The sequence below is a fragment of the Rhea pennata genome, chromosome 22 (genome assembly GCF_028389875.1).
Source record: "Rhea pennata isolate bPtePen1 chromosome 22, bPtePen1.pri, whole genome shotgun sequence".
Lineage (NCBI taxonomy): Eukaryota > Metazoa > Chordata > Aves > Rheiformes > Rheidae > Rhea > Rhea pennata.
In genome coordinates this window covers 6,152,431-6,179,992 of record NC_084684.1, presented here as the reverse complement: position 1 = coordinate 6,179,992, position 27,562 = coordinate 6,152,431, and the positions used below count along the sequence as shown (strand labels likewise).

At 40.1% G+C, this 27,562-nt stretch overlaps 1 protein-coding gene across 3 annotated transcripts in view; it reads left to right on the top strand.

Annotated features, from left to right (window-relative positions):
- Window positions 1-1,042: 1,042 nt before the first annotated feature.
- The window catches only part of DVL1 (dishevelled segment polarity protein 1), an 84,772-nt gene continuing 58,252 nt past the window's right edge, over window positions 1,043-27,562 (top strand). For all 3 annotated transcript variants that reach the window (XM_062593277.1, XM_062593278.1, XM_062593276.1), the window contains exon 1: window positions 1,043-1,410. In XM_062593277.1, coding sequence (XP_062449261.1) covers window positions 1,241-1,410 — 170 coding nt within the window. In that variant the 5' untranslated portion in view covers window positions 1,043-1,240. The remainder of the gene's footprint in view (window positions 1,411-27,562) is intronic.

Below are 27,562 nucleotides of genomic sequence, written 5' to 3'. Positions count from 1 at the left end.
ATGTCGCTGCTCCTTTATTAGCTTCAACTGTCCCGTGACAAATTTCATGATCTGTAAAGAATTCATGCTTAAACAGACACCATCTTAATTCTCTTGAAATGCAAAGGGGTGTTAGTGGCACCATAGGTCCGCTGGACACAGGGAGTCCAAATTCTTGAGACACTTGAAATAAAATAATCTGCCTATCATTATAGTTCAGAAGTAATGTTAGTCAGTTTTATGCCCTGGCCATGTCTCTCATAATACACTGGAAAGAAGCTCACCGAGTCTTGTAAGGGCCACTGAGTTAGAATATAAAGCTTTACTGATCGAATATATGTATTTTGATACACTTAAGTTTTCCCATTGTGTGATGTGAATAATGAAACTGACTGGATTTGTGCAGTGGGAATCTTTACCTGAAAAGTGTATACTAATTCCTAGAAACAGAAAATAATAAAGGAAAGGACTCTAAAGGCACTAATAATATTTATATAACCATTTGGGAACATTTACTGGGGCACTAAGAGTTTTTTATTAGGCCAAAGCCTGCGGTGCTTACACAAGCAGAGCATCTCTTGTGTCACACTCCGATAAAGCACTGCCAACATCAAAAGTACCTGAAACAGTATTTGGGCATCCGAGTGGTTCAATTTTGAGAAAGAACCCCGGCGTTTGCCTCAAGGAGCGAGGGCGCAGCACCCCTGCTCGAAACAGAGAGGCTGCAGCCACCGTGCGCGGCAGCGCCGCGCCTCGAGGGCAGCTGCGCCACGAGTCGCGGCGGGGGGGGGAGGCCGCGGCCGGCTGCGGCACCACCGTGAGGCGGCTGCGGCGGCGGGGAGCAGCGCGCGGAGTCCGCCTGCCCCGCGGCGAGCGCCACCGCGGGGAGCGGGGCCGCCCGCCCGCCGCCTCGGCCCGCAGCCCCGCTCCGGCCGCCGCCGCGGGCCATGGGGCGCCGCGGCGGCGCGTCTGCCCCGCGCCCGCCGCCCAGCGCGCCGGGGGGCGGCGGGCGAGTGTGCGCGGGCGGGCGGGCGGCGGGCTGCCGTTCCCGGGTCGGGCAGCTAGAGAGCAGTGCAGGGAGCGAAATCCCGGCCGAGAAGCCCCTGCGCGGCAGCGGCCGGGCGCTGGGAGCTCCCTTCCTGTCTGGGGCGGCTCTGCGCTGCAGGCTGTGAGAGGATCCGAGCGGCGGCGGAGGCTCGGAGCCCTCTCCCCTCTGCTCCCCCGCAGGTTGCTCCTCGCCTCTGCCCTCCTCTCCTCGCCCATGGCGGAGACTAAAATCATCTACCACATAGACGAAGAGGAAACCCCCTATCTGGTGAAACTGCCCGTCCCTCCGGAAAAAGTCACTTTGGCCGATTTTAAAAATGTCCTCAGCAACCGACCTGTGCACAGCTACAAATTCTTCTTTAAATCCATGGACCAGGATTTTGGGTGAGTGGCCTCGGAGGCGAGGGCTCGGCAGTGGCGGCTGGTCTTCGCGTCTCAAAACCGCCGTGCGGGAAGGGGATTTGCGCGCCTCCGCCTCGCCTCCGCTCGCCCCTTCCCCGGTGACCGCCGCGGGAGGTCTCTGAGCCTCCCTCGGCCCCCAGGTAGACGAGCACCTGCTTTGATGGCAGCAGGCGGCTGCTGTTTGTCCTGGTTTTCAACTTCAGCCCCCGGCGTGTGTGCGCGTTGGGGGGAGAGAGGGTGGCGCGGCGCGGCCCGTGCCGTGCCGTGGCGGCCGGCGGCGCGGCTCGCGGCCGTGGCTGGCGGCGGGGAGCCGCGGTGGCGCGGGCGCGGCCCAGCCGCTAGGCCGCGGTCGCCGCTGACACCGGGGGGAGCCGCCGCTAAAATGGCGGCCCGGACCGGCTCGGCTCGGCTCGGCTCATCCCGGCCCGACCCTGCCTGGCCGGGGAGCGGCGGGCTCAGGGTGACGGCGCCGCCGGACGGGCGCTAGGCAGCACACCCGTCGCCGCCGAGGCGGCCTCCCGCTCCCAGGGTGCCTCTCCTTCGCCCTTAGCCGGCGCCGAGGGGGGCCGGACCCCGGGGCCCGCCGGGGCTCGCGGGGCGGCGGGAGGCCGGTGCCCGGCGGCGCGGAGGTCTTGGCTGGCACAAAGGAGCTGCGCTGCGGTGCTGAGCGGAGCCCAGCGCACGCCCCCGGGAGCTGACAGCTCTGCAGCTGGATCTCCCGCTCAGCCCCGCCGCGGTAAGGCCTCTCGACTTGTTTTTCCCTAACTCCTAAAATTCCAGCCTGCCTGGCGAGATGGATGATTAATAGAGAAGGTTGAGTTCCTCCGGCTGCACCTTCCCCGCCCTTCCCTTCCCGGTTTGTGCCATGTAGGAGTCTAAAATCTGGCACGGAGCTGTTGGCAGCTTCTAGTTTTAACTGTCACCGTGTTGGGGCAATGCCTTGACCCTTATCAAAGAAATGCTTTGCCAGGGCAGTTTTTTTTTTTTTTTTTTTTTTTTTTTTTTTTGAAAAGCTAAGGAGAGTCAGGCTGAGGATGTGTTGAAAGATTAAGCCTTTTGCAAGTGCAGAAGTGCCTGGCTGATAATTTAGTTGCTATTCTGGATCTGCATTCATATGCAGTTGATCATACTAGTAGTGTGAAATGAGCAATTACTGAAATAGTAACTTCTTTAAAGGGCGTGCTCTTTATTCACCACTGATAATGTATCTGTATCCCTAATGCTTATTAGGAATGCTCCAGACTTTCAAATGTCCTTTGTGATCATTTAGGCCCCATTTCTGATTGGAGTCGGGAGATACTTGGTATCATTCTAGTTTATACAAAATTGTGTAAAGCCTGTACACCAGGCTTATTTACACTTGTGGTAGAATAAAGCAATAAAAATCCATTTGACAGTTTGCTGGAAAGTAGCTTTCAAAACATATTTATCCCTTTGTTGTAAATCTTTTCTCTTTGTACTCACATCTGTCATGGGTGAGACAATCTTTACTTACTAACTGTCTTGCTAGAAAAAAGAGAGCAGGTTTGGGAAAAGTAATATGGACCGATGATAAAATAACATTACAGTTAAGGTATGAATGTAATATTTGCTGAAATATGTTCTCCTGAGTGTCCTTTAACATACTATATAGGCTTTTTCTTTTCTCTTTCTTCAGGCACGAGACTTGAGGCCTTTAATAGTTAGTTGTTTCTTTATCCATGGTGGAATGTGGATATTGTTTTGTTGACATGCGTTTCTTAAGTGGTGAGTTGTTAGTGTTGGCATGTTATTGCAGGAGTGTTCATATATTGACTTGTTTTAGTGGGCTGTGGAAACATTTTGGGAGAAACGGATAACTGCAGGAACTGCTTGTTTTCAAAATAAAGTCTTTGAAACTGTCTATTCATAAATTTTTCTCCTGCACCTTTAAGTGACAGGGACACATGCCTTACAGTAGTTTTAAAATGCCAGCTCTGAGCTTTTATGGAGCTACCTCAATAAAGGATGTTGGATTTGTTGAGACAGCATATACATTCTCTGCTAACACTACAGAAAATTTAATACTGGGAAGAACATAAATAGGATATATCCAACACATTTTGGGTTATTTTTGGTCTTTCACCAGGTAACAAGGTTAGCAACACAAATTCTGCAGTAGATTTTCGTGTTATTCGCAAAAGTAGAGTGAAAACTATCTGTTCTTTTTGCCTTATCATGGAAATAGAGATGATGGAAGATGAAGAGTTCCAAATTTATGATTAGGCTTAGGGCCTGTAAATTCTGTTTCCTTTATTTGTGCAGCAGTCTTAAATATGATTATGCAACACTTCTGGTATTTAGAGCCTTGTCTGTGAGGAGAGTTAAGTTTGTGATGCAGTCAAATAATGTGGAATTGGATGTGAAGTGAATCAGTAGCAAATAGAGGTGTGTAACCATTTGTCTGAAAAAGGCCAGGCTCTGGGGAAAACTTCATAGGGTGTTGACAGATGAACAAGTAGCTATGGGATATGGGATATGGGAAAACGTGAATTTACAGCTAGCTACTTGCTTCTTGGTAATTTGTTGTGTTTATTCTTTATGCCACAGTACAGCTCCAGCAAACATGAAGCAGTTATCTGTTGATGAAAAAGGGATGCTGCTTCACATTCACACAAGGATGCGTACAACTGAGCAGTTACTGTAAAGCTGTAGAAGATGATGAGCTGTGAATTCATGCCAATCTTACCTGGTCATATAGAGTGTACCTAATTTTTATGTGCATCCCCTCAGCATAACAACTGATAACATTTGGAAAAGGTTGCAAGGGTTAGTAATACCACAGGAAGGAAGGAACTGATAAACTGAACCAAAATATTTATTTATTTATTTATTTATTTATTTGTTTATTTGTTTGTTTATTTTTACAATAGCATTGGTGGCTGTTATGAAAGGCATACTTTGATCAAAAGGAAATTATTATTGGCCTTAAAAAAAAGGAGGTGACTGGAAGAGATTCAGTAGCCTCATTAAGTTATGAAAAGATACAGCTGGTAAATTAAAAGCTAATGAAGATTGTGATCCTGCCTTATGCTTAACATGCTTAGCAGAAACTTAACTCCAATGTTGCTTATGCACCTCTCCTGACATGCTGTTAAATGCCTGTATGCAAACATATGTAACTTCCATTTGCAAGATTAGTGCTGTATTTCATGGCCCACCATGGAAGTATAAATGCTAAAGAAAATTAGCTTCAATGTGGGACCCTATATTATCTAAAATTTTTCCCTTAACTATAAAAATAAACAAAGCCCTACTTCCCCCCCCCCCCGAGCATTTTTTCTGGCTTTTAAAGGACAGATATTTGCTTGCTTGTTTTCTTTTCTGTTAATAGTCTGATTACAAGCTGAGGAGCCAGAGCACCTAGTGCTGACTCGTCCTGGTCTTCATGCTCCTTCTCCCTCTCCCTCCTTTTTTTTTTTTTTTTTTTTTTTTTTAATAGAGCTGCATTGCATGAGTGTTTTGTTTAAAAAGCTCTGTGAAATATTTGAAGAGGTGAAAATACTAAGTTTTTCTTTTAAATTACTTTCAAATGCCCTTTGTGATCATTTAGGCCCCATTTCTGACTGGAGTTAGGAGATGCTTGGCATCATTCTAATTTATACACACAATTGTGGGTTTCATGCTGCCAGGTTTTACTAAAAAGTCTCCAAAAGTCTAACAGCACAAAAACTTACTCATTGGCTTAATGGTGGTAGATGTGCTCATTCATGCAGATTGGGTTTTGAGATCGGAGCCTATACATAAACATAAATGAAATTTCATTTTTTTTTCTTTCCAGTTGAGTTGTGAAACGCCTTAAAATTGCATTTGTAATAAAAAAAAGCTGATGCAGCATTAAACACTGCTAACAATAACACAGTCACATCACAGTTAGTTTTCCTTCCATGACTGTTGGATGTAATCACGGTTTGAGATACCATAGACCCAGGAGTGCTCTGTGTTTCTCCCCTTTTGTTCTTTATGGGCTCTTTCACCTTTGTAATATTTGTCTTCCTATGATGGGTTCTATCTCATAGTAAATGTGGGCTGGTGTTAACCTCGTCTTCAAACTGACATTTTTGTTATTATTGTAAATAGGGAAGTACAGCTGCAGTTTGCCACTAACCGTAACAAAACTGTATATCTGTTTTATCCCTTATGTCCCTGAAAATGTCCTTCAAAGAAGGTTTTTTCCCATCTTCTGTAAATGGTACTTAGATTTAAACTACAGTAACATTTTGGTTTTAAATGTAGTGTTCTGTAGGTCTAGTCTTCTGTTGCTGCTCAGTGGCTATGCAGAACTATAATTTGGCATGTCGACTGCTGCTTGGCAGGGCAGTTTGCAAATCCCAATATGGAGTGAAAAGTAGTTCTTGGGTTAGGAAAGCAAATGTTTTCCTACAAAAGTGAAGCCTCCTTGAGAAGCCAGTGATGAGGAACTGACTTTGCAATATTGCACATGTTGTTACAATTAAGGCGCAGCCTTTCCTGGATCCTGAAATAATGTAAAAAATAATTCTGTTCAGAAACAGTGTATGCACTGAATTGGTTCCAATTGTGAAAGATCAGAGTTCCTTAGGGTTGGAGTGAAGCTGGACTTGGGGCATAGAGCTATAGTAGGCTATAATGTGAAAATGAAGCAGTTAGGTATTTTGTATACCTGTGCTGACTGACCAGCCTACATTAAGCTTTGCTTCTTGGAAAGTGCAGAAGAATGTAGGAGTGGTGTATTTCTTTCTGAACTTCAGTTACATTTTAATTTACCATTGCGCCTTGTAGCGCTATTGCTACACTATCAGTAAAGCTGTAGAAAATAGGTATAATGTGGACCTTCATCTCGATTTTCCTGACAGTGTTACTTTGATATAAAAATACATTTTTCTGTGCCACTTTCTTCTTGATGGTGACTTCTGTACTAACTCTTGATAGTGTGGGCCTGTCTTTCTTATGAATATGCAGGCTTTTCTATTGAATTCATGTGGGTATGATGTGTTGTCTTTAAGATGTAGGATGTTTAACTGTTCTGACTTAAAGACTCAACTCTTGGCAGTGGTTTGTAGCTTCTATTTTTCTTTTAAGTCAGTGGCAGATTAAGATGGGACATTACAAGATCACATTCCGTAATGTGGTAGTATTGACCAATTTAGAGAAGGTGCTATTTGATGTATGTCTTATAGAGAAGGGAGGTTGTCATCAGCTGACGTAGTTGCTTATAGCAACTGATCCTCTTCTCTCAGAGGAAGAGCTTAGTGGTCACTTCCTATCACTAGAATTGTTGATTAAGGTTCCAGCTACACATCCTTGTAATGCTCCGTGTAATGCAATTTTGTTGATTCTTTGATGATTGAAAAAAGTAATGAATGCAGCTAAAAATAAGTCTATAGTTCATGATGCTTAGGCTTTCATCATCAAAACTCTGACAGCTACATAAACTGTGTGGTATCCAAGTGATTCATATTCAGTCTACGAGACTGATTCCATATTAAGAATTCCTGCCTGTCTCTTCTTAAATGTTAGATGTTTCCAGAGCTTTTCTGTATTATTTCTATATTATTATATTATAAAACACTATCAGTAACTTCCAAAATATAAAGCTATAAATGCTTTTATAAAAGCGTATGATCCAGGCATTCCCGTCAGTTGTTTGTTTTAATTTTGCTATGAAATAACCTACTTTCAGACTTCATTTTACTGTTTTTCTCTAGTTAGTATAAGACGCTATGCTGTGATATAATATAAGCGATTCAGAGGAAGAACTATCCTATGTCAAATACATGGCCCAGGCCAATTCCTCTGTAAAAAAGCTGATACTGATAAATATATTCTATGGAGTGTTGTTCTAGTTTCCTTTGTGCTCTTTAATCAAGAGGTGAGTAGGGCAGAAACTGCTGATAACTTCTTTCAGTACTGCAGAATAAGAAGAGCAAGCCTGTCTTGGACTCTCGTAATCTTCATCTATCAAATACCAGAGTATGTCTGTTCTGCTATGCTTCTGGATGAGGTTCAAGTCCTCATTCTTTCCATTGTGTGAATTAATACTCTTTTGATTATACTTCTTTAGGGAGTATTTGAGGAGTGGCTTTTTAGGCATTCCTTTGGTATCAGTAACAGAACTTCCTGTTAAACTTAGTTTTAGGAGCAGCTGTTTCTTGCACAGAAATTGCTTTTCTTGATACCTGCTGTGTTGAAAGCTTGCAAGCAGTTGTGATTTAAAACTTGGGATTATGAGCTGAACAGACATTTTTTTTAATGGAATAACAATATGAGAAGCAGTTTTGTATTTTTCCTCATGGAGACAATGTGTCATGCTCTGTTTTTACACTTGTCCTAAAATAAGTTCTAACTGGAAAAATGTATAACTGTGAAGATTTAGAACAGCTTCATCACTGGGAAAGCTTTGGAGGAAAGACATTAAAAAATAAATTATTTCATTTTTTAAATAGGAAAAAATAAAAAGAGGAGATGGTTATTTGTAAATGAGGCCTAAAAGATTGAGGCTTTCAGTACCATTTGGACTTTAGGCATATATCACCTAGAAAACAGAAAGTTAACATGTTTTATTCACAGAATTCTGCACTCATTGAATGTAACTAGAAAAGTGGTTGTAAAAATCCTGCAAGCAAAGGAACTTTGGACAAAAACATGGAAGACTTATTTCTGCCTGTTTTCTGTCAATCAGATGCTGTGGCAATTCTAGACTCTCAGCTAGCCAAAATCAAGAAAAAGCTTTTGGGCAGAGCTCTGTGCTTGGAAAACTGTTCCTGTTCTCATCCAGGGATGAGGCAGCAGACTGGACAAAAGTGGCTTGCAGGTAGGATTCTACCTTTTAGGTGGACTCTGTTATGCTAGGTAGTAGTTAGGGCATAGATTTTTTTTTGGTAGGGGAGGGCAGGGGAGGTAGTTTTTGCAACAAAGATTTTAATGAGGTATTTTTGCTGATATTTTTAAGGAGACCTCCCAAGACTACAGGCAGCATGAAAGGAAGCATACCTCCATGCTTATTTGAAAACTGAACAATCAGGTGAAAGAGGCTGATATCGTAGGTCAGTTACAGGTAGGAGTTTTCTTTCTTTATTCTATTCCCCCCCCCCCCAAAAAAAAAAAAAAGTGAAGTGATTCACATTTGCATTAGAAAAAATGGAGCTGGTGAAATAATATTTAGAGAGGGCATGTAATAAGAAAATACTCCTTGCCACTCTGTGGTAGAAGAATGGATACCCACAGAGCGAGTCTGTATGAGTCAGACCTAGCCAAGGGGTTATTGAGGCAGCTACTCTGATCAAAACTTTGGCAGTGATTTTAGCTCTATAAATGGAGATTTTCGGAAATACAACACAGAGTGTCTGCAAGACTCTAATGTAGGTTGGATGTGTCTAGGGAGCAGTCAGAATTCAAGATGATATCCAGGTTACTGACTTGAGTGACAAGCAGGTAGATGGAGCGTTCAGAAGTTGTGTGCCAAGTAACTTGCAATGTGGAAATATATGCGAGGTTATCTTTGCAAAGAAGTGATGTGGAATCTACCTCTGTTTGTTTGTTTTCCCATGTGCACCTCTGTCTCCTACCTGTCTAGTCTCATTTACCCTCAATGTTACTGAGCAAAGAACATGTTTTCAAGGGGGGGATTGAGTAATTAAGTTGTTTCCTGGGGGTGGAACTAACTAAACTAGGTTTCCTGAAGATTTGTGTCCCTTCTGCATTAACTCACCCTGTTTTCTGACTCATTGCTTATCTCAGACTCCTTGGTCTGTTAGCAGATAGTCAGTTTACTTAGAGACAGGGGTAAGAAGGTTTGGTACCTCAACTGGTAATGCAATCACATAATTTACTATATATATCTTTGTAAATGCCTGTAGTATGTTTACTGAAAATATCTTTCTGATGGCTTGTGGATTTGAACAGGTGAAGTAGCAAATAGGTTCCTTTTAAAGCTTTTTCTTCTGTGCTCTTTCTGGCCATATTTGCCTGTCTCCAAGCTAAAAAGGAATGGTTGCATAATAGTCAAAGTTGTCTTAAGGTCACACAGGTAACTCTTCCATGTGATGTAAACAAGCATGGCTGACCAAGAAAGTGAATACAAGGCCTGTGCAAGGCTGAACATTACAATATGTGGCTAAGTTTTATGGCCCCATCTGCTGCTGCTGCTGCCATCTTTGCTTTGAGAGGATATAGCAGGTTATATAGTAGCACTGAAGTGCTCTTTGGGACTGATCCAAAGCCTGGTGAAGTCCCTGAGTCTTTCTCCTAATTTCACTGGCTTTTAAACCAATTTTCAATGGAACTTTCTGTCACATGAGCAATTCTGATTTGAATATGAAACTTGCTGTAGCTAGGGGGGAGCAGAATACTTTTTAATAAGGGCTTTCCTCAAAATTATGCTTGAAACAATGGCTAAGTAGGTTGAGATGAGAGAGAGAAATTTATTCCAGGTAGAGAATTCTCCAAAGCTTTTTACCAGTTAGAGGCTGGGATTTTTTTAGTTCTTTGAGATAGCTAGTAAGACAGAATATGATGACTCTGACTTTACAGTTCAGAGGGTAGGTCATGGTTCCTTCCAGCTTTCATTCCACTCAGCATGGTCTGTTTTACACCTAAACGCTGTAAACTTTGCAGCAGTCTTGGTCCACTCTTGGAGAAGAAGATCAAAATTGAAGGCCAGGCTTGATTCAATCAATTAAATCTGTAATAATTTTGAAAACAGTAAAGGTAGGACCTAGGCCTGAATATCTGGATCAGTAGCAAATGCACAGAGGCCTTCAGGAGAATGGGCAATCCTTAAGACAGGAAGGACGATTTCCTTAATGCTTGTAGAAGACTGAAGTACTGTTACCTAGTGGAAGAAAATGGTTAGTTATGTAGTTAAAGCACTGAACTGAGACTTGAGGTATAGAAAAAAAAAAAAAAGAATTTGCATTCAGCTACAGACTTAGGCTTGGACTCAGCAAAGTGCTTGAACATGCTAAAGTGTAGTACTAAATTGAGGCCTGTTTTAGCCACTTGCCCAATAAGAATAGTCTTTCTTTCCCCTAGGTTCTTCCTGTTTTCTTTGCTGAAATCTATAAAGACTTTTTAGAGACTGTATCTTACTGTTTATGTTTATACAGCACCTAGCACTGTGATGCTTTACTTTTTGCTGACATCAGAAGGCACTATTGTTATACAAGTAATAAAATATGTGTGAGAACACCAGGCTTATAGACCCCAAAGCCCATATTTCTGTAAACACACTAGGTTAGTTTATTTTGCCAAGCTGATTCTGATACAAGTCACTGCTAATTTTAAAAACCCAACTGTAATGTAATCTAAATACTTAAAACAACTGCTTTTTCTGCTGGAACCTGAGGACTGCCCTACTTTGAGGGTGGAGTACGTTATATTTATTAAAAGCTAGTGCTATGAAAACATGCTGAAGGGATACATCAGGTTTGGTCTGCTTCCTGTAGCTAGTGATTTGCAGCGAGACAAGTTAGAAAAACAAGTTTACCACTGTTCATTTAATGAACACCTTGCCATAGTGTATGCACAGTTTTCTTTCCAGTACTCAGGTAGCCTAGTTTTGGCTTAACCATACACACACAGACTGCACAACTGTTAAAAATGTTAGCCGTCTCTGCAGGAGTGAAGTTCAGCAGTATATCTGTTTTACTAGGGATTTATGAAATAATTTTTGCAAATTTATCGCTCTTCTAGTCTGCTGCAGGAGAGCGAGCAGGCAAAAGCAGATGCACAAGGAGGAGATCCACATCTAGCACTTTGAAATCAGCCATAAATAGCAAGGGAATACATTAAATTTTGAATTAAGAAATTCATTTACATGCAATATTAAAACCTGTAAAGATTGCCATGCTGTATTTGAGATTAGCACAGCAGACTGCTTTCTGATTCTGCTTGGATTCTGCTTTACTTCCAGTATGGTATCTGGCATTTTTGAAAGTAGCTTTGTTCATACTCACCTTTTAGATTCTATTTTAAATGCAGTTTGATGATTGTTACCATGACTTGTGCAACTTGGTTGATTATCATTCTGATTAGTATATTCAGAGAATCAGAATCTCAGAACTGAGAGGTATTAGTTGACCAAGAAATTGCATTCCCTTCCCCCTTAAATTTATAAGTTATGGTTAGCTTATATGTTATTTGATGGTTAAATACTAATTTAGGGAACATTGTTCAGGAGCATCAAACATTTACTTGTGCTGTTGTGTCATGGTATTAGATGGAAAGGTTGACAAGATAGTGCCATGAAATTTGGTGATTTTTTTTTTCTATATGATCATCACTGCTAGAATTCTCTCCCTCTACTTCCTGTCTGTATCGTCTTTAGGAATCATGCCAGCTGTTTCAGTATGGATATCTTGATAAAGTTGCTTCCTTTCTCTCCTCTTTTGTACAACAATTGGAGTTTCTGAATATTTGTAGCTGGATTAGGTATGTTGTTGTTGTGCTTGATGTGATCAAAAGTAGATTTTCTGCCCTCACCTTCATACAAAATTTTCTTTTAAATGGTGATTCCCCCCCCCCCCACCCCAAAGTTCTGGCTAGTTCTCGCTCTTTTCTGTAATGCTATAATTACTTCATCATAAATAGACATAGAGAAAGGGTGTCCATCAGTGCCTTTATGGAGCTGGTATTTCTCTTGAGAGAAAGACTAAACCTCAATTAACCTAAAGTTTGCAATCTTGGCCACCTTTTGATTGGTAGGGGTTTCTGATGCACTGTTAGAATTTCTCTATAAGAGCCCAACTTGTTAATGTTTGTCTTGATTAAATAGCTAGTCCACCGTCTTTGTTGCTACTTGATCCAACTTTAACATCTTCAGGATAAACATGTAGGATGATTACTTGCAGTTACGGTAATGGACTGTGTTTACAGCCTAGTCATCTGTCTTTGAAATGAGGAAGGTTGAAGTCCCCGTTCAATCTCCTTTTGTCTTAAATAACTCGGGGATATCCGTTGGTATTTGCAAAGTTGCAAGCTTTTTTGTCTTAAATTTACTTAAAATTTCTGCAGCACAGAGGCAGATCTTTCTCTCAAGCAAGCAAGACAGTTGCATGTTTGTGGTAAGCTAAAAAAGAGCAGTGTTATCCCTGAAACTTTGAGCCGTGCAAGAGGTATTGCAATTCAGTCTTATATAAAAATGGTTAAGATCAAAGGCAAATGTATTAAAAACATTGAACCCTGATCCACTTTCTTGTCGGGAATGTGCCTATCTTAATGTTCCCCATAGCATGAGGGCAAAACCAGTAGAATCAACTGATCTTTCCAGCTAATGGCATTGACTCACCCAATACAACCCGTTACATACACATTATTGCAATTTATTCCTTCTAGCCTTCTGGTTGTCTAAAATGCTGAGAATTCTAGATTTTATTCGGGGGGAAAATAATAGAGAAGAGGCTAAGTGGCAAGTATTAAATTTACTGAATGAAGTCAGTACCTGGATGAGTTTCATTCCTATTTTCTATCTATTCCATTATTTGCATTTGGTTTATGTAAAGCACTCCTTGTAATTTACTAGAGCTGAAATCTGTAAACTACTATATTGTATGGAGCACAAATAATCTTTTCCCATGCAGTTTAGAGACTAATTATTTATGATATTCGTCCTTGCATCTTTTCTTTTTTAATCTTATTTATAAAGAAAACATCTGTTTCCTTTTTTTGCTAAATATTTACTTTATGCTCAAATAATGGTATTACAGAATATAGTTGGGATGGATACTTGAGTTAGTCCTCCTGCAAGGAGAGACACTTGAGTGATACCTAAGCGTATTCTCTTCTCTGATGGTCTTGAGCAAATGTCAGAACACGAGAGCCCTCTGTAGCCAGCATTTAGAAATCCCTCTAGCTGTAGCTTATGGGGAAAAACATTCTTAAATTTGGTTTAAGCACAGCTTTTTACGAATTTTGCAAGACATAGTTCCAAAGAACTGACTATTTTCAGACATGGTGAGTAGGTGGGATGGAGTAGAAAGGTTCAGAGGGAGAGTAAAGTATTTTTGACAATATTTAATATCAGTTTTACTGCTTGTTTAATCTTGCTTGCTGTTATTTACTTGGCTTGGATGGTAGATCTCAGCAGATAGTTTAACTTGTCTGCAATTCCTGTCCCAGCAAAGTGCTTTGTTCTTTTGTAGTCATCTGAGGTCTAACTCTGCTCCCCATGAAGTTAAAGGAGAACCATTCCTGAAAATTTTACTGTTAGTGTTCAGAAATGTAGTCCTGCCTTGCCTATTCAAGAGTTCCCAGACAGGTTTATTTTTACCCTTTTTGGACTTTTGTTTAAAGATTTAGTAGTGATTGCAGGCAATATTGCTTTTAAATTGCTCTGCATTGTTACTTCAATTCACGAAACTACTAATACGATTGGAAGCCTAATAGTAATTGAATCAAAATGGCTGTTTAAGAGCCTTTTGCTGGTAATAAAATATATGGAAGTTGTAAAAAATTTCCTTTCCTGATAGAGCAGTTAAGCCTTGGTCTTCAGTTCTCTAAGCATATAATCTCTACTGTACAAATTAGCCTCATGGAGACTGATTTGAAGTGGTACTAGGTCAGCCCTCTCTGGAATTGATGTAGTGTGGTTCTTTTTGTGATAGAGTAGACTCCCTTGAAAGAGCAGAATTGAACAAGGTTCAGCCCCATGCCAGCATGATTGTAAAGCCTTGTAGGGCCTGAACCTTTACCTCTCCATGCTATTACATATGGTGCGTACACTTACCTTAGATTAACTTCAAATATGCTGGAATCTTCTATGTGGCACAGGACAGTGTTAGATGTAGTCTGTCACTGGCTAGTTAAAGTATTTTGGAAATTGTTTTTCAGTTGGCCTGAAAATCAATGCATTAAGAAGGGCAAATTCATAAGAGAGGTCCTCAAGAAAGGAGCATCTTTGCATGGTAAAATCTTTTTTTTTTTTTTTTTTTTTTAATCCCAGTTCATGGCATCTCCTACTGCTTTCTGACCCTCTTTTACTTTGACAGCATATAAGAAAGAAAATTCCTTTCTCCTTAACATTCTCCAAAAATTGGCAGACAGATGAACCTGTTCTGGAGGAAAAAATGAAGTTGAGGCTGCTGTCTGGGTAACTTGCTAACCCAAGAGCTGCACCCAGCTGTCTCCTGAGAAGACCTTTTCAGATATTAAATTTTGTTTACTTATTTTTCCAAATGTAATAGTGACCTCAAGGTGAAAGATATTACTCAGAGCTAAACTAGAATTAGACCGGACAGGTAACTGTCTTTCCTGGTGGAAGTAGTGTCTTATGAAAGTACATGAACCATCTGTTAGTCATCCTTGCTTCAACAGAGAAGAATAAGGTATCTGTACTCATCTTTGTATTTGCAGAATATTTTGGTCTAGTTGCTTTATGCCCTACATATGTGTATGTGTATGGGGGAATCATAGAATGTTAAGGTTGGAAGGGACCTCTGAGAGATCATCTAGTCCAACCCTCAGCATAGCCCATAGGGGGATTGAACCCACGTCCTTGGCATTAACAGCACCACACTCTAAGCAACTGAGCTAAACCTGCCCCCTGAACATAGTATGGTAAAAATATTCTTCCTTCTAAGATGAGAAATACACTTCACTTAATACTGTGCTGTGTATGTGAAAAATTTTCTAGTATGTTAAAAAGTATGTGTGCAGGGGGAAGTAGCAGCACATCTTATGCATGTAACAAGAGAGACTGATATAGTATGGGAGTGAGTAATGGGAGACTTGTGTCTTACTTTCAAAAGCAATTATTATTCAATGTCCAGAATTTTGATCTTGAGTATACTGCCTGAGCCTTAGATATGGAAATGTCATTATGCATTGCCATTAAGCTGTGTGGGGAAATAAGAAGGTGGGGACTGATGTACTTTCACTCACTGTTAAGCTGCATGATAAGCACATTCTTGGATGGAAGTTGTAAGCAGAGATCATGGAGGTGGGCTGGTTAGTCATCTTGGACCTTTCTTTCTAAGGTATCTGGTACTTAAGCTGTCTGTTTTCCTACTACTGCTTCATTTGTTGTTTCTCTGTGAGTGATAAAAAATACTTAGGTATTCCTGAGGAGGTGTTCTTCTTCATGGAACTCGATGTAAATGTCTCTGGTGGAGTAAAGGGGGTGAAGGGAAAGTGTTCTTAAGGCTGCATTGCCGCAGTATTTAAGTACCAGTTTATAAGTCCTAATTTAGTCAAACACTTGTGTTCATTATTTAACTTAAATCTCAGGTCCATATTTAGTAATGTGATTACACAGGTGCTCATTACTTTGCAACATGTTTATAATTCTCAGTAGGGGGCCTGATTCAGACCCCTTAAAGGTAGCTAGACATACTGCCCATAGATCTAATGGGCTTTGGGACAGACTCTCTGGTTAATGCATTTGCCCAGGTTTTGTTGGCTGTTTCCATAACTTTCCTTTATAGGATTGCAAGTGGGTACAGTACATAAATGGGTACAGTACATACATAACTAAATTTGTAAGATTTCATTTGCATAAAGAAAATGCCTGGCAAAAGAGGAATGATGTTGAGAATGTATGCATGTTTCAGGGAGTAATGGTTGGGCATGGGCAATTCAACCAGCTGGCTCTTTGGAGCTGAGCTTTAGAATCAACAAAATTCAGTGAGCTAGACCCTGAAAAAGGTGAACTGTGCTGTAGAAGTACAGTCTTCTTGCTGACTTAAGGAAAAAATATGCCAGTGCTTTAGCCAGCTTTCTCCTGTCAGCTCCAGTAATGTGGATGGGTAAGGTCTTCTGGAATGAGTATCATTTTCGAGGTAGAGAGCAGTGGGGATGTGGTATACAGTTCTCTGGATTGTCCTCTAACCTTCAACTTTGTTTCAGTGCGGGAGCCAAGAAGAGATTTTAAGTGCCTGTCCTGTGTGTGGGTGGACAAAGCTTTGGTGTTTAGGCTGTGCTTTTTCCCTCTGATGACTGCTTGCCCTTTAGCAAAGGACATTTGGATTGGCTGACGCTAGAATACCATTTTATAAGTTAATTAAGCATCAGCTTAAGGTTTAATGAGCATGTTGGGGAAGAGAGAGGATGTTTCTGGTGATAATGCTGAAATGCTGCTTTGGGGTCCCATTTTTTGCAGGAGATTACTGGAAGCTTGTTCTCCAATTTCTGCTGTAGAGATTAATAATTTGAGACAAGCTGCTGAGCAAATACAGAGGAATTTACAGTGCTCAAGGAAGGGATGACCTAAGTATTTGCCCCATAGTTCTCTTTGTTGTGGCATATCTCCATGATAAATATAAGTAGCTGAAAGGAGATTAATTTGAGGAAATAATAATCATTTACAGTTATTTCTATGGCCTTTGTAAGATACAGGATTATGAAAATCCTTTGGGAGGATACTCAAAACGTGGTACAACATTAAGAATAGGAAAAGTCCAATGTTTCAGTTATTGGAGAAGAAACTCTTGAGGATGATAGAAATTCTTCAACTTACACCATTAATTTGCCTTGTAGCATTTGGCTGCTGGGTTTACTTTTACCTTTGTCAGTGTTTGTGAAGGTGATAACATCTCCCTTTTGAAAAGTACTCTGACTTATTTTTATCAACTAAGCGCAGGCCAACGTTCATGGCTTTGTTCGACAATAATTTAATTGCTGAAGACCATGCCTAATCAGTGTGAGAATTTTAGGGCTGAAGTAGTGGCATTAGTGGGAGAAACCCTGTTGATTTTCAGTAACAGAAAAACTGGAACACTGGAAAGTCTGATTTGTATGTAAGCATGTGTGTCTGCTGCAGGCAGAGGGTGATGGTGACATGAGAGGTGAATCAGCTAGTCATTTGCTAACTAGAATGTGACCAACTGCTGACTTGATAGAGCTGTTGGTGATGTGGGAGTTAAATGCTGAGATTCCTCAAGTCCTTTAAGGGTGGCGCTTTCAAAACGACTTTGTTTTCAGCCATGTGGTGGTAGTGTTTTGGTCTATAAGGCTGCTGACTTAATCTTCCTTCATACTGTTCCATGTATTAACAGAGTGCATTTTTGTTAAAGCTGTGTTTTTTCAGGTCTTTGTGCAAACTGAATAGAGGGCTTTTCTATACTACGATCTTGTCACAGTAATTCTGGCAGCCCAGGCAGCATCATCTTAGAGGAAAAGTAAATGAATGAGACTCTTGCTGCCATTAACTTCTATTGCTTTGCCCTTACAAGCTTTGAATTGTGAGAGCGTGCTATGTCTTCATGTGTAGCAAACACCAGACAGGCTGACTAGATGCTGCAGTGCAGATTGAAAGGGTGCAGAAGTCGGTGTTTTCATGAAAGCGTGTGGAACCTGGGCTTTGCTTTCACTTGAAAGGTGGACTTTTAGCATGTTTTTTTCCAAGCTAAAAAGTTTCATTAAGATTGGGGATATATTCCTCTTAAAATTCCCATTACTGCGTTACAGGATTTGAGGTGTTAATGCTTTCAAAAATTCATGTCTGTGGATGCATCCACAACGATATGGTCTCCTCATATGAACTGCTGCTTGCACACCTTTGAAAGAATAGGGAGCTAGATTTTTTTGTCCCTGTCTACTACTGTCTTGCTGTGTCTCCTGGGATATATATCCTTTAATGTCTCTGTGCTACAGTATTTCTGTTTATTTAATGAAGTTAATGTATTTTTGCACTTAGAGATGGAAATCTTTACCCAAGAGTTGAAGACAGTATAGCTGTCATTTTTTCTTATTGCCCGTAGCAAAGAGTTGCTCTCTGAGGACAGGTTAGCTGTTTTTTAGCAACTGTTTGGTCCTTTTAATTGACCTTCAATTAGAAGGTAGTGATGGGAATAGTACTAATCTTTTTCATGTTCAAGGAAGTAGTTGAGGTTGGAAGTAGTGTAAATGGCTTCTAGTTGGCAGCTATTAATATCTCTGCCCTCAGAAAGAAAAAAGGGGGGGGGGAGAGGGGGCAGGGGCAAAGGATGCCCAGTTAGGTAGAAAAGTGGGCTTGGTTGGTGAGGAAGTAAACACAGTTGGCTGTGCCATGTGCCATTGAAGCAAATCAGTTCAGAGTGAAATCTTGAAAGAGCTACTGTGTGCTTGCCATTAAATCCATTTCATAGCTGACAGTGCTAGTGAATGTTGTTATGAAAATGCTGTAAGATGAAACATTTTCCAGAGGAGCCTATAAAAATTTAAGGATAAATATATGTCTAAAACAATTAAGATCTTCAATCTGCTTGTACCTATGGCAAATTTGATTTGTGAGAGGGCCAGCCACTCTCAGGATCTGTTTACATTTAGGAGTGCAGATTGGAGAATGTACGTAAAAGCCATCATTTCAGAAAGTCTCAGCCTCCTTCTGGAATGCAGTTATTTTTTCTGTTGATAATTTAGCACTTGGAGTCTGCCTCAGAGGAGACAGAACTTTGTTCAGCTATTGAACCAGTGCCTCTTAATCTATCAGAAATCATACAAAAACATGGCATACAAGAAATGATGGAGTTTGATGATTATAATTGCAATAAAACTGAAAACTACCATTTGACATAGAGTACTGTGAAAGAACAGTTTATATTATTAGAGATGTATTCTCTGGCTGAATATATGCTACAGAATATCTTGAATGAGGTGTAACTGACGAAGGGCATAAAATAAGTTAGTATTATAGAGAGTGGTGAAATAACTTTCAGATAAAAGTTTACAGTTGTATGACATGTAGCTGGAGTTTCTGTTGCGTGGTTTCGTAGTTCAGCAGAAAAAAGAAAGTTGAGGCTCATCAGTTCTCTTGTTGGCTTTTCATTGACTGTACGACACTGAACAGTTGCTTAACTTGGTGTGTCAATCCTTCTATCTGCCTGAAAATGTTTTGAAGCATGGTTTTTGTAAAATCCGTCTTATGTAACACTTTTAAGTATCTTTAGCATATGATTGGAATTTTCTAGTTACAGAATTGGAGAAATTACCAATGCTTGTGCTAAAATATTATGGAAATTCAGTTTCCCTAGATTTTTGCAAAATCTAACAGTCCTCCTGAACAGTTTTGATATGATATGATTTTGGGGTAAGATAGGAGTAGACTACAGAAGTCCTGGCTTCTAGGCCAATATCCAATTTGTTAAACTTTGGTAATTTATTTTCTTGGAGAACAGGATGAAAGGAGAAGCCCTCAGAGGTGTAGGAGGTTGGTTCAGCATTTAAATTTAGTCTTTGTTGAAGCATGTGACCAAAATGCATTTTTTTCCTCATTAATTGTAAACGACCTTTGGTATACGTGAAGTGAAAGTGATTGCTAGTTTACGATGTTGATAGAGATCTCTAAAGTAGAAGAAGGTAAGGATAAGAAGTGTTATGAAGTATTGCAGTAGTGATAACAAGATTTGAATGCTGCAGAAGACATGAACATTAAGGAATCTCTGGACCAGCCACATTTATTCTAAGCAAGGCTGCAGAGCTGTTGGATTCAAGGGAGAGGTGGAGTTTCTGATGTCATGGGGAAACATGTGAGGATACTTAGTCATTATTGACTGTTGAGCAAGCGCAGTGCTTGTAGATATACCTGACAAGTTCCTTATTTCAGTCTACACAAAAATTCTCCCTGGCTTTAGTGGAATTAGAAGCTAATCCTGAAATGGTAGAGAATGTGCCTTCTACAGAGCTTTGAGCATTTGGAATAAAGGTAGACTGAAGGATGACACTGCAGCTAGTGTAAATGTGTAGCTGGACCATTGTTAAGGACTCTGTTTTATTATTAACTTATATCCCAGTGCTTCTGCACAGGGTGTTTTGATCAACCTTGAGTCAAGATAACAAAAGTTTTCAATGCACAATTTACATGTTGTGCTCGGTCCTGTTATGCAGGTCTTAATCTTGTAAGAATGAGCTATAGGGTAAATGGAAATCCTTTCCCTATAGCAATACTGTATAGCTGCATCTGAAGTAGAGCAATCAAATAGTTAATGTTCAAATGCCTGCCTCTTCTGTCTTTCAAATTGTCTCAGCAGGGGTTGTGTTACATGGTTGACATTAGCCAATGCTGTTCCAGCTCCTGCTTCTTTCACATCCTGCTTTTTAACCCTCACCTCTCTCCCTACATCTTTTTAATACATCTCTTATTCAGTGCGCTTAATAAGCAGATTTGTCATCTGCTTATTTTTGTCTTTGCTAACACTCACCTCCTCCCTCCCTACCCAGTCCAAATTAGCAGTAAGCCAGTGAATTGAACCTAATGCTACTGTGAATTATCATTTGCTGCAGGGCAGCTTTGCATTTTTAGTGCCATGCTGACTTAAGCACACCACTAACAATGTTGCCACCTCTCTCCAGCTCCTGGTTGAAACCTGACTCTTAAGAATTGAATCAGCTCTTAAAAATCTGTTTTAAATAGTTATAGGACTACATTAATGTTTCCTTGCCAAGACTACTGATTTCTCACATCCATGTATATCTGTTATTTATAAAGTATTTTCTTTTGACTCTTAGTTGCCAAATGAAGTGTAAACAAAAATAATGAAGCCCTGCACATCTGTCAGCTTGTGAAATCTTAAAACATTCCTTGCTCTAAGAACAGTAAGCATAAAAATTTAAACGCCTAACTAAAGCTGCCCTTAAAAGTGTATTATTTCTTTCCTAATGATTCACACACCTGAGTGTTAAAATGTAAGTGCAATGTCAGATAGCATTCTCAAAAGTGTTCTATGGAGGCAACATACAAAAGCTGAAGCTCTATTAAACCTGTGGCATCAAAAGAAGCTGCATCTCTAGGGGCGGAGGCACAAAGCTGCTAGAGAACAGTCTTTGCCAGGATACAGTAAAGCAACTGTAGTTATTTTGCACCTGGCTGTGCCTCCTTTTGTTGATGTGTTTTCTTATGGATAGATTTTCTTTTTTGAAAATAGTTACTTAGGGCACTTTTGTGTTAAAACTGTGTAACTGAGATACTGTCAAGTTGTCTTAAACTACTAGCATTATCCTACCCTCTTTAAGAGTCTGCAAAATAGATGGTTGCTTAATGTATAGTTCTGGTTTCCCTATAGGGCAAAGTGACTTTTAAAATATTTTTTGGTGTTTTATTGGACAGTGGCTTTAAAAGCAACAGCTAGACCTGTATTTGTGGATAATTACTTGGTATGTCTTAAGGCAAATTTAAACAACCAGTCCATGTTTCAATCTCCATAAATATGGAAAGGAAGTAATAATAGTATAAAATAGAACTAATGGGAAGCCTAAGAAACTGAGTCTAGTTTAGCCTTACAGTGACCTGAACATGGAGATCTATCTTTGAGAAGTCCCACTGAAATAGTGGTAGCAAGACTATTAAGGAAATAGTGGTAGCAGAATTATTAAGGACTGCAGAATTGGGCCCCTCACTTGACCAGTGAACATAGTTTATAAAGAGTACCTATTTTTCCCTTAAAGTAGGTACTGCCAAATGAAGTCATTGTCGGTATCTGTTTTTAAGGCTTGTGTTGTATGGTTTCTGAGTGAAGCCTACAACATTAGGACAATGGAAGCAAGGGGGAATATTTGTTACAAACTGAAAATCTGAATTGCCTGTGGGTGGATATCCTGCTTGTTTGTTTGTTTGTTTGTTTTTGGGTTTTTTTTTTGTTTAGTTCTTAGTGAAGTTCCTTGTTTGTAAGAGCAGTAGAGACTCTTTGAGAGGCTGGCTGTGGCTAAGGTGATTACCTAGCACTTGGAAGACCTGAGTTAGGCTATAAACCCTGCCACACAGTTCTCTGCCTCAGCTTACCATCTGTTGGAAAGGATGCAATAACTCTTTCATCTTGTGTTTTAGATGATAGCTTTCCCTGCAGAAGGCTTATCTCTTTCTGTGTGGTGCCAGGATAACGAGAGCCTGCTTTCAGTTTCAGAGGGCTTTAAATGCTGCTTAAAAAAAAAAAAAAAAAAGTAAGTGAGCTCTGTCCCCCCCCTCTTCCCACACTGTAGTACACAAAGCATTATTAGCTAGTAGATTAAGACAGAGGTTTTGTTGAATTTTGTATTTGAACCTGCAAGTATTTATTTAGAAGTCAAATTTACTTGTGCTTCAACAGATCTGGAATGAAGGGTTTGCATTTTCCTTGTTCTGTGCCTTTTGCATATAGAAAAGGTTAGTTCTCTCCATGTGATGCATAAAATCTAAACAGCTTTTATCTGAACTGTTTTTCTAAGCAGCCTCTTAGGCTGCTGAAAACTCTCTGAAAGAGTGGGAGGTGACGAACCGAACAGGCAGAGCTAGGCAGGCAAAAAGCATGTACCTAATATGTTAATAGGTGCCCCTCCCAGAACTTTTTGGCTTTGTGCTTTACCAGCTGCTAGGTAATGGTTACATGAGTGCAATGTTTGAAGAAGCACAATTTCTTAATGGATGTCAGTTCTTGATAGGCCTGCTCCCTATCATTTGAGAGGTATCTTAGCAGAATGGTTCAGTATCTTAGACCTTTCTATTTTCCTTAAATAGAGCTGTTGGCAAATGCTTCCTGCTGCATTAATGAGGCATAAGGATTTGGTGACATGATGGGAAAGGCAGTGGTGCCCTTGGAGAAAAGCTGGAATAAAGTGTTGTGGGTTCTTTTCATTGAGGCTTTTGAGCAGTCCTCTGACTTTCTGAGGTAGTTTTATACACCTGACTGCAGGGGCCAAATCAAAACTCTTCAACAGCTGAACTTTGTCTCATTTTCTGTGAAATGCAAACTGTGATACTGACCTGAATGCTCTAAAAAAGTAAAATTTCCAGGAGGAGGTAGGCTCTTGTCCATACCCTGCCTGGATGTTTAGGGTGCTTTTCATTACTGAGAAGGTGGTAGTAGGGAGTTGCTGCATGGGCTGAGTGTTTTCTGGGAAAAGGTAAACTTGGAAACTACTTGAGATTGCAAACAGTCTGTGACATTTTGGCCTAGGCATGGTCTGTCTTATACAAGACCTTTGTAGCCTATATACTATGCTTGATGTAGCTTGCAGCTCTATCTGTTCTAGTTGTCTGCAGAGAGCTGCCTGACTGCAGTACACCTTAAACTAAATCACCTGAAAGCCTTGATGCAGCATGACTCAGAGGGATGGGGAGTTTTCCATGCTGCCCAATGATAAAATTTCACGTTGTGGAATGGTCAATCCCATTCCAAATGGCTGGAAAAGTAGGAGTAAAGATCTTTTTGTGGAAGAAAATGTGAGACTACAGAATTGGTTATGGATGGAGTGTCAGCTTTATCCAAAGACAAGTGGCATAGGAAGGGCCTACCCATATTTTATTGCTTAGGATAGCGGGAGTTCTAGTTGCATTCTCAGTGAATAACAAGATTGGCAGATGATAGTTGGAGAGTACCAGTGTTCTGATTAAGGTATATCCTATGATAAAAATAAGATTTACAAGAAATAAAACAAGGATGGGGAAGTAGAACGGGACCAACTACAAGGGGCAATTGCGTACCCAGTTTATCTGCCTGGCTTAATTTGAGAATTCTCTGACCATATTTGGCATTTAAAAGCCCTTGTTTGAAGTATTATTCATGAGCGGATATGTGAATTCTGTTGAATGTGAGTTCTATTTCCTCTGTGTTGTTTGTTGTTGTTGAAACAGGTAGGAGAGTGTCTGTGATGAGACTGATGCAATTGACAGAGCCTGGCTTTCCCAGGCCTTTTCCCCTGTCTGTCCTCCATCGATAGGTGAACAGTCACCATGCTGACCCAAAGCCTCTTGCATTTGTATATGTGGAACATCTGCATCCTCCAGTACTGCTGTATATTCTCATAAGAATGCAGTGAACAACAATAGCTTGAAGAAATATTACTTTGTAAAGAATTCTGAAGACTGTATCAGGTACCAAAGTGAGTCCCTGACCACTGCAGCCTTCTTCTTGCCTAGAGTTCTGGAGGAGCATAATAGGAATAAACCAAACGTTTTTTTCTTGCCTCTGCCAGTATCTTCCTTTTATAAACTGAAGGGAGCACTCATGGAGTGAGGGAGGCTGGCTTGTACTGACAGCTGTCTGTCTTAATGGCTTCTGTTTTCTCAGAGCAACACCATTCTTAATCTGGTTTTACAAGGATGTTAAATGCATGAATCCATGTGAATTGTGCTGTCACCCTTGGCCAGTTATTTTTTAAATGAAATAGTAGGATTTTTTGTAAAATATGTTGCAGTACAGTCTGAAATAGAGTAGCATGCTGAGGTTAGCTTTTGCTATGAGGAATTTACCTCTGTGTTCTGCTTTCTCCACTGGAGCATGTTTGTGATAGTGAAAACAAATATTTTTGACTTACGTTGGCAAAAATCTGTTGGAATGATCACCATCCTGTATGGGCTTGCATCCAAAGACTACCTTTTTCTTAATTTGTCTCTGGCCTGGGATTTTGTGACAAGCCATATATAAATTTTCAATACCTAAGAAAACTTTTAGGCCCAGTTATTCTTTGAAGTTGAAGAGTGAATGGAATTTAGAGCTAGGTGTGAATGTAAGAGCTCTGACATAGCTTTTTGTTATATTAGAAGTTTGTCTTGCAGTGTTTGTTATTCTTGGAAAATGTTAGAGGACTATATTTGTGCTTCCTCTACACCAGTAGCATGTTGTTCCAAATGGGACAATAGGCTTTGAAGGGGTGTAGACAACAGCAGCCTTATCTTGTGATCAGCATTCCAAAAAACTTTCTGTAGAAACTGTCCAGGCCATGTATTGCATTGCTGAAGCAGCTGAGAGATATATTCCTGTGCTATCCTCTTCACTACCGCCTTGGAGACAAGGTATTGGGAAGTGTGCATTAACTTGATCTCTGTGAATGATATATTAGACTTTAAGCATATACACAAAACTGACTAGTGAAGGCTTTACGTGGCTTCCCACAGAAAAAAGGATATGTAGTGTTCTAAGATTTTCAGTGTAATTCTGTGGGATAATTGCCTTTTTGCATGTGGTTTGGAGGTAAATACAGATTGTAATCTCCATCTTTGTGCCTGTATGTGTTATGTAGGTCTGCAGGCAACAGGGCACTATTGTGTGAATTCAGTACCAACATACTATTTGCTAACTTGTCATGTGCTGTGAGTTATACTTCTGGAAGCTAGAGTAATGTAGGCCAACAGACCTGATTAAAAGAAACTAAGTAATTTTTACCACATCAGTGACCAGAATTATGCCATTTAATTAAAGTATGTCTAGACAAATAATGTAGGGAGGAAGAGATACGGTCTATAATATGCATTTGAGATTTTTGCATAGGGACCATACTAAAACTCTTGAATAGCTTCTTTTTTTTCCCCAAATATCTTCAGTCTGGGAGTATGGTAGCCAGTTCTGGAGGATGTGAATGTTTCTCGTGTAAGTTGATTGGCATTCATCTCTTTGTTAGCAATTATTTTAACCCATCTGTAAGCAATATTTTCTGTGGGGTATTGATGAACACTTGTGGTTATTTTTTGACCTAGATTTAGAATTCTAAAGAGATACTTTTAAGGAAGCATAAAGAAACCATTTCAGAGATGAGTAAGAACTGAGTCTTTATTTTATGACACCTTTATTGAAAGTGAATTAAGTACTTGTAATAAGAGGTTTAGAGTTGCTACCACATTACTGCTACCACGGTAGTTATGCAGAATGATAGAAATAACTTGTATTTTATTAGGAAAAAATACTCTGCTTTTTAAACACTTTATATTGAACTTGTTTTTTCTTGCTTTCTTTGTAAAGGGCTGAAAGACATTCTGACTCTAAAGAAAAGAAGTAGGATGCATTTTCAAGAAGTTAATCTCCTTGCTCTGCCTTGCTTTCAGAGAGTGAGTTTACCACATGTAGTGGTTTGCTTTAGATAGATGCTTCATTCCATATTGAAAATGATTGTCTTGGTAGAATCTGAGTGATTATGACCATGGGCATAGTCCTTTGACTCATTTCTGGAGTTTATTGCACTGGAATTGATTCCTGAAGGACAGCTCAGAGTCATCGTTCTTTTAGCAGAATGCACATCTGCCTCCTCAAAATGGCACAGGCAGAAGGTGAACATCTAAATTTTTGCAAAATGTAAATACACAATTATCCCTTTGTTAAAATGAGGACCTGTATGTATCTGGAATCTTTGTTATACTTGCATGTTGATATTTAGAGCCTGTGTTTTTAGATGAAAACACAGTTATCTTTAGAGTGGCATTTGGGCAAAAAAAAAAATAAAGTAAAATGGATGTCACCTTTTTAAGGGCAAGTATTTGCATTTTTTTTTTAATCATATGCTGTGAAATTGCACTGATACCAGAATAATTAGTGGGAAGAAAATTAAATGATTTATGTGTGATCATATCAGCTTTATTGGTGATGAGATCGTAGTGAGACTGAAATAACACGATTCTGATATGTTTTCCTCCCTTTCACTCCCTCTTTATGACAGAAACTAGATTCTTAAGGTTACAATATGTGATTGGTGGTAGTGCCTTTGAAAATGGATTGCTTGATGTCTAGTAATCCAAGTACAGTGCTCTGGCAATAGCCTTTAGCTGAGAAGCTGGTTTTGCTGTTGAAATCTGAAGGCAATGTAAGAACATGTGAGTCTTGATTCATTTATTTGCTTTTATAGATGCATGCACATGGTGGTTTTGGGATTGTCAATGTATCTGCATGCTCTTTTATCTGTAGAGAAACAGCAGCTATTCTTGTGGTCCCTTTTATTTATGCCTGCAGTTTTGATGTATGTAAATGTCAGCCTTCCCACTGAAGAGCTTACAACTTCCAAATTTACTGTTAATCTTGCTATGAAACAAGGTCTTGACTTGGGGGAAAATAACAGCCTGGGCACTTGGCCATTTTAAATTATGTGCAAATACACAAAGATAAGAGACATCTGCTGTCTCTGGGCTTTGTTTGTTCTTATTGATGATAAATATTTGGAATAAGAGATATGAGCCATTGCTCACTAACCTTATGGGATTTTGGATGAGGATGTAGAGCGCAATGGTCTGGTTATCACTCATTATATTTTTATGAAATCCTTCTGAAGCATTTACTGTGCCTTCCCCTTCAGATTATCACAGTTAGAGCTCTGACCAGGTCAGATACATCCCTGTGTTGAAGCTGATATGTCATTTAAGACTGAGTCAGGTAAAATGTAGTATTTGTGCTTGTTCTTGGTTTAGGCATGACTTTTACCTTCAAAAGTTACAGTATATAATTTTCTAAAAATCACATTATATCAGACTCTTGAGCAGACTACTATCCTG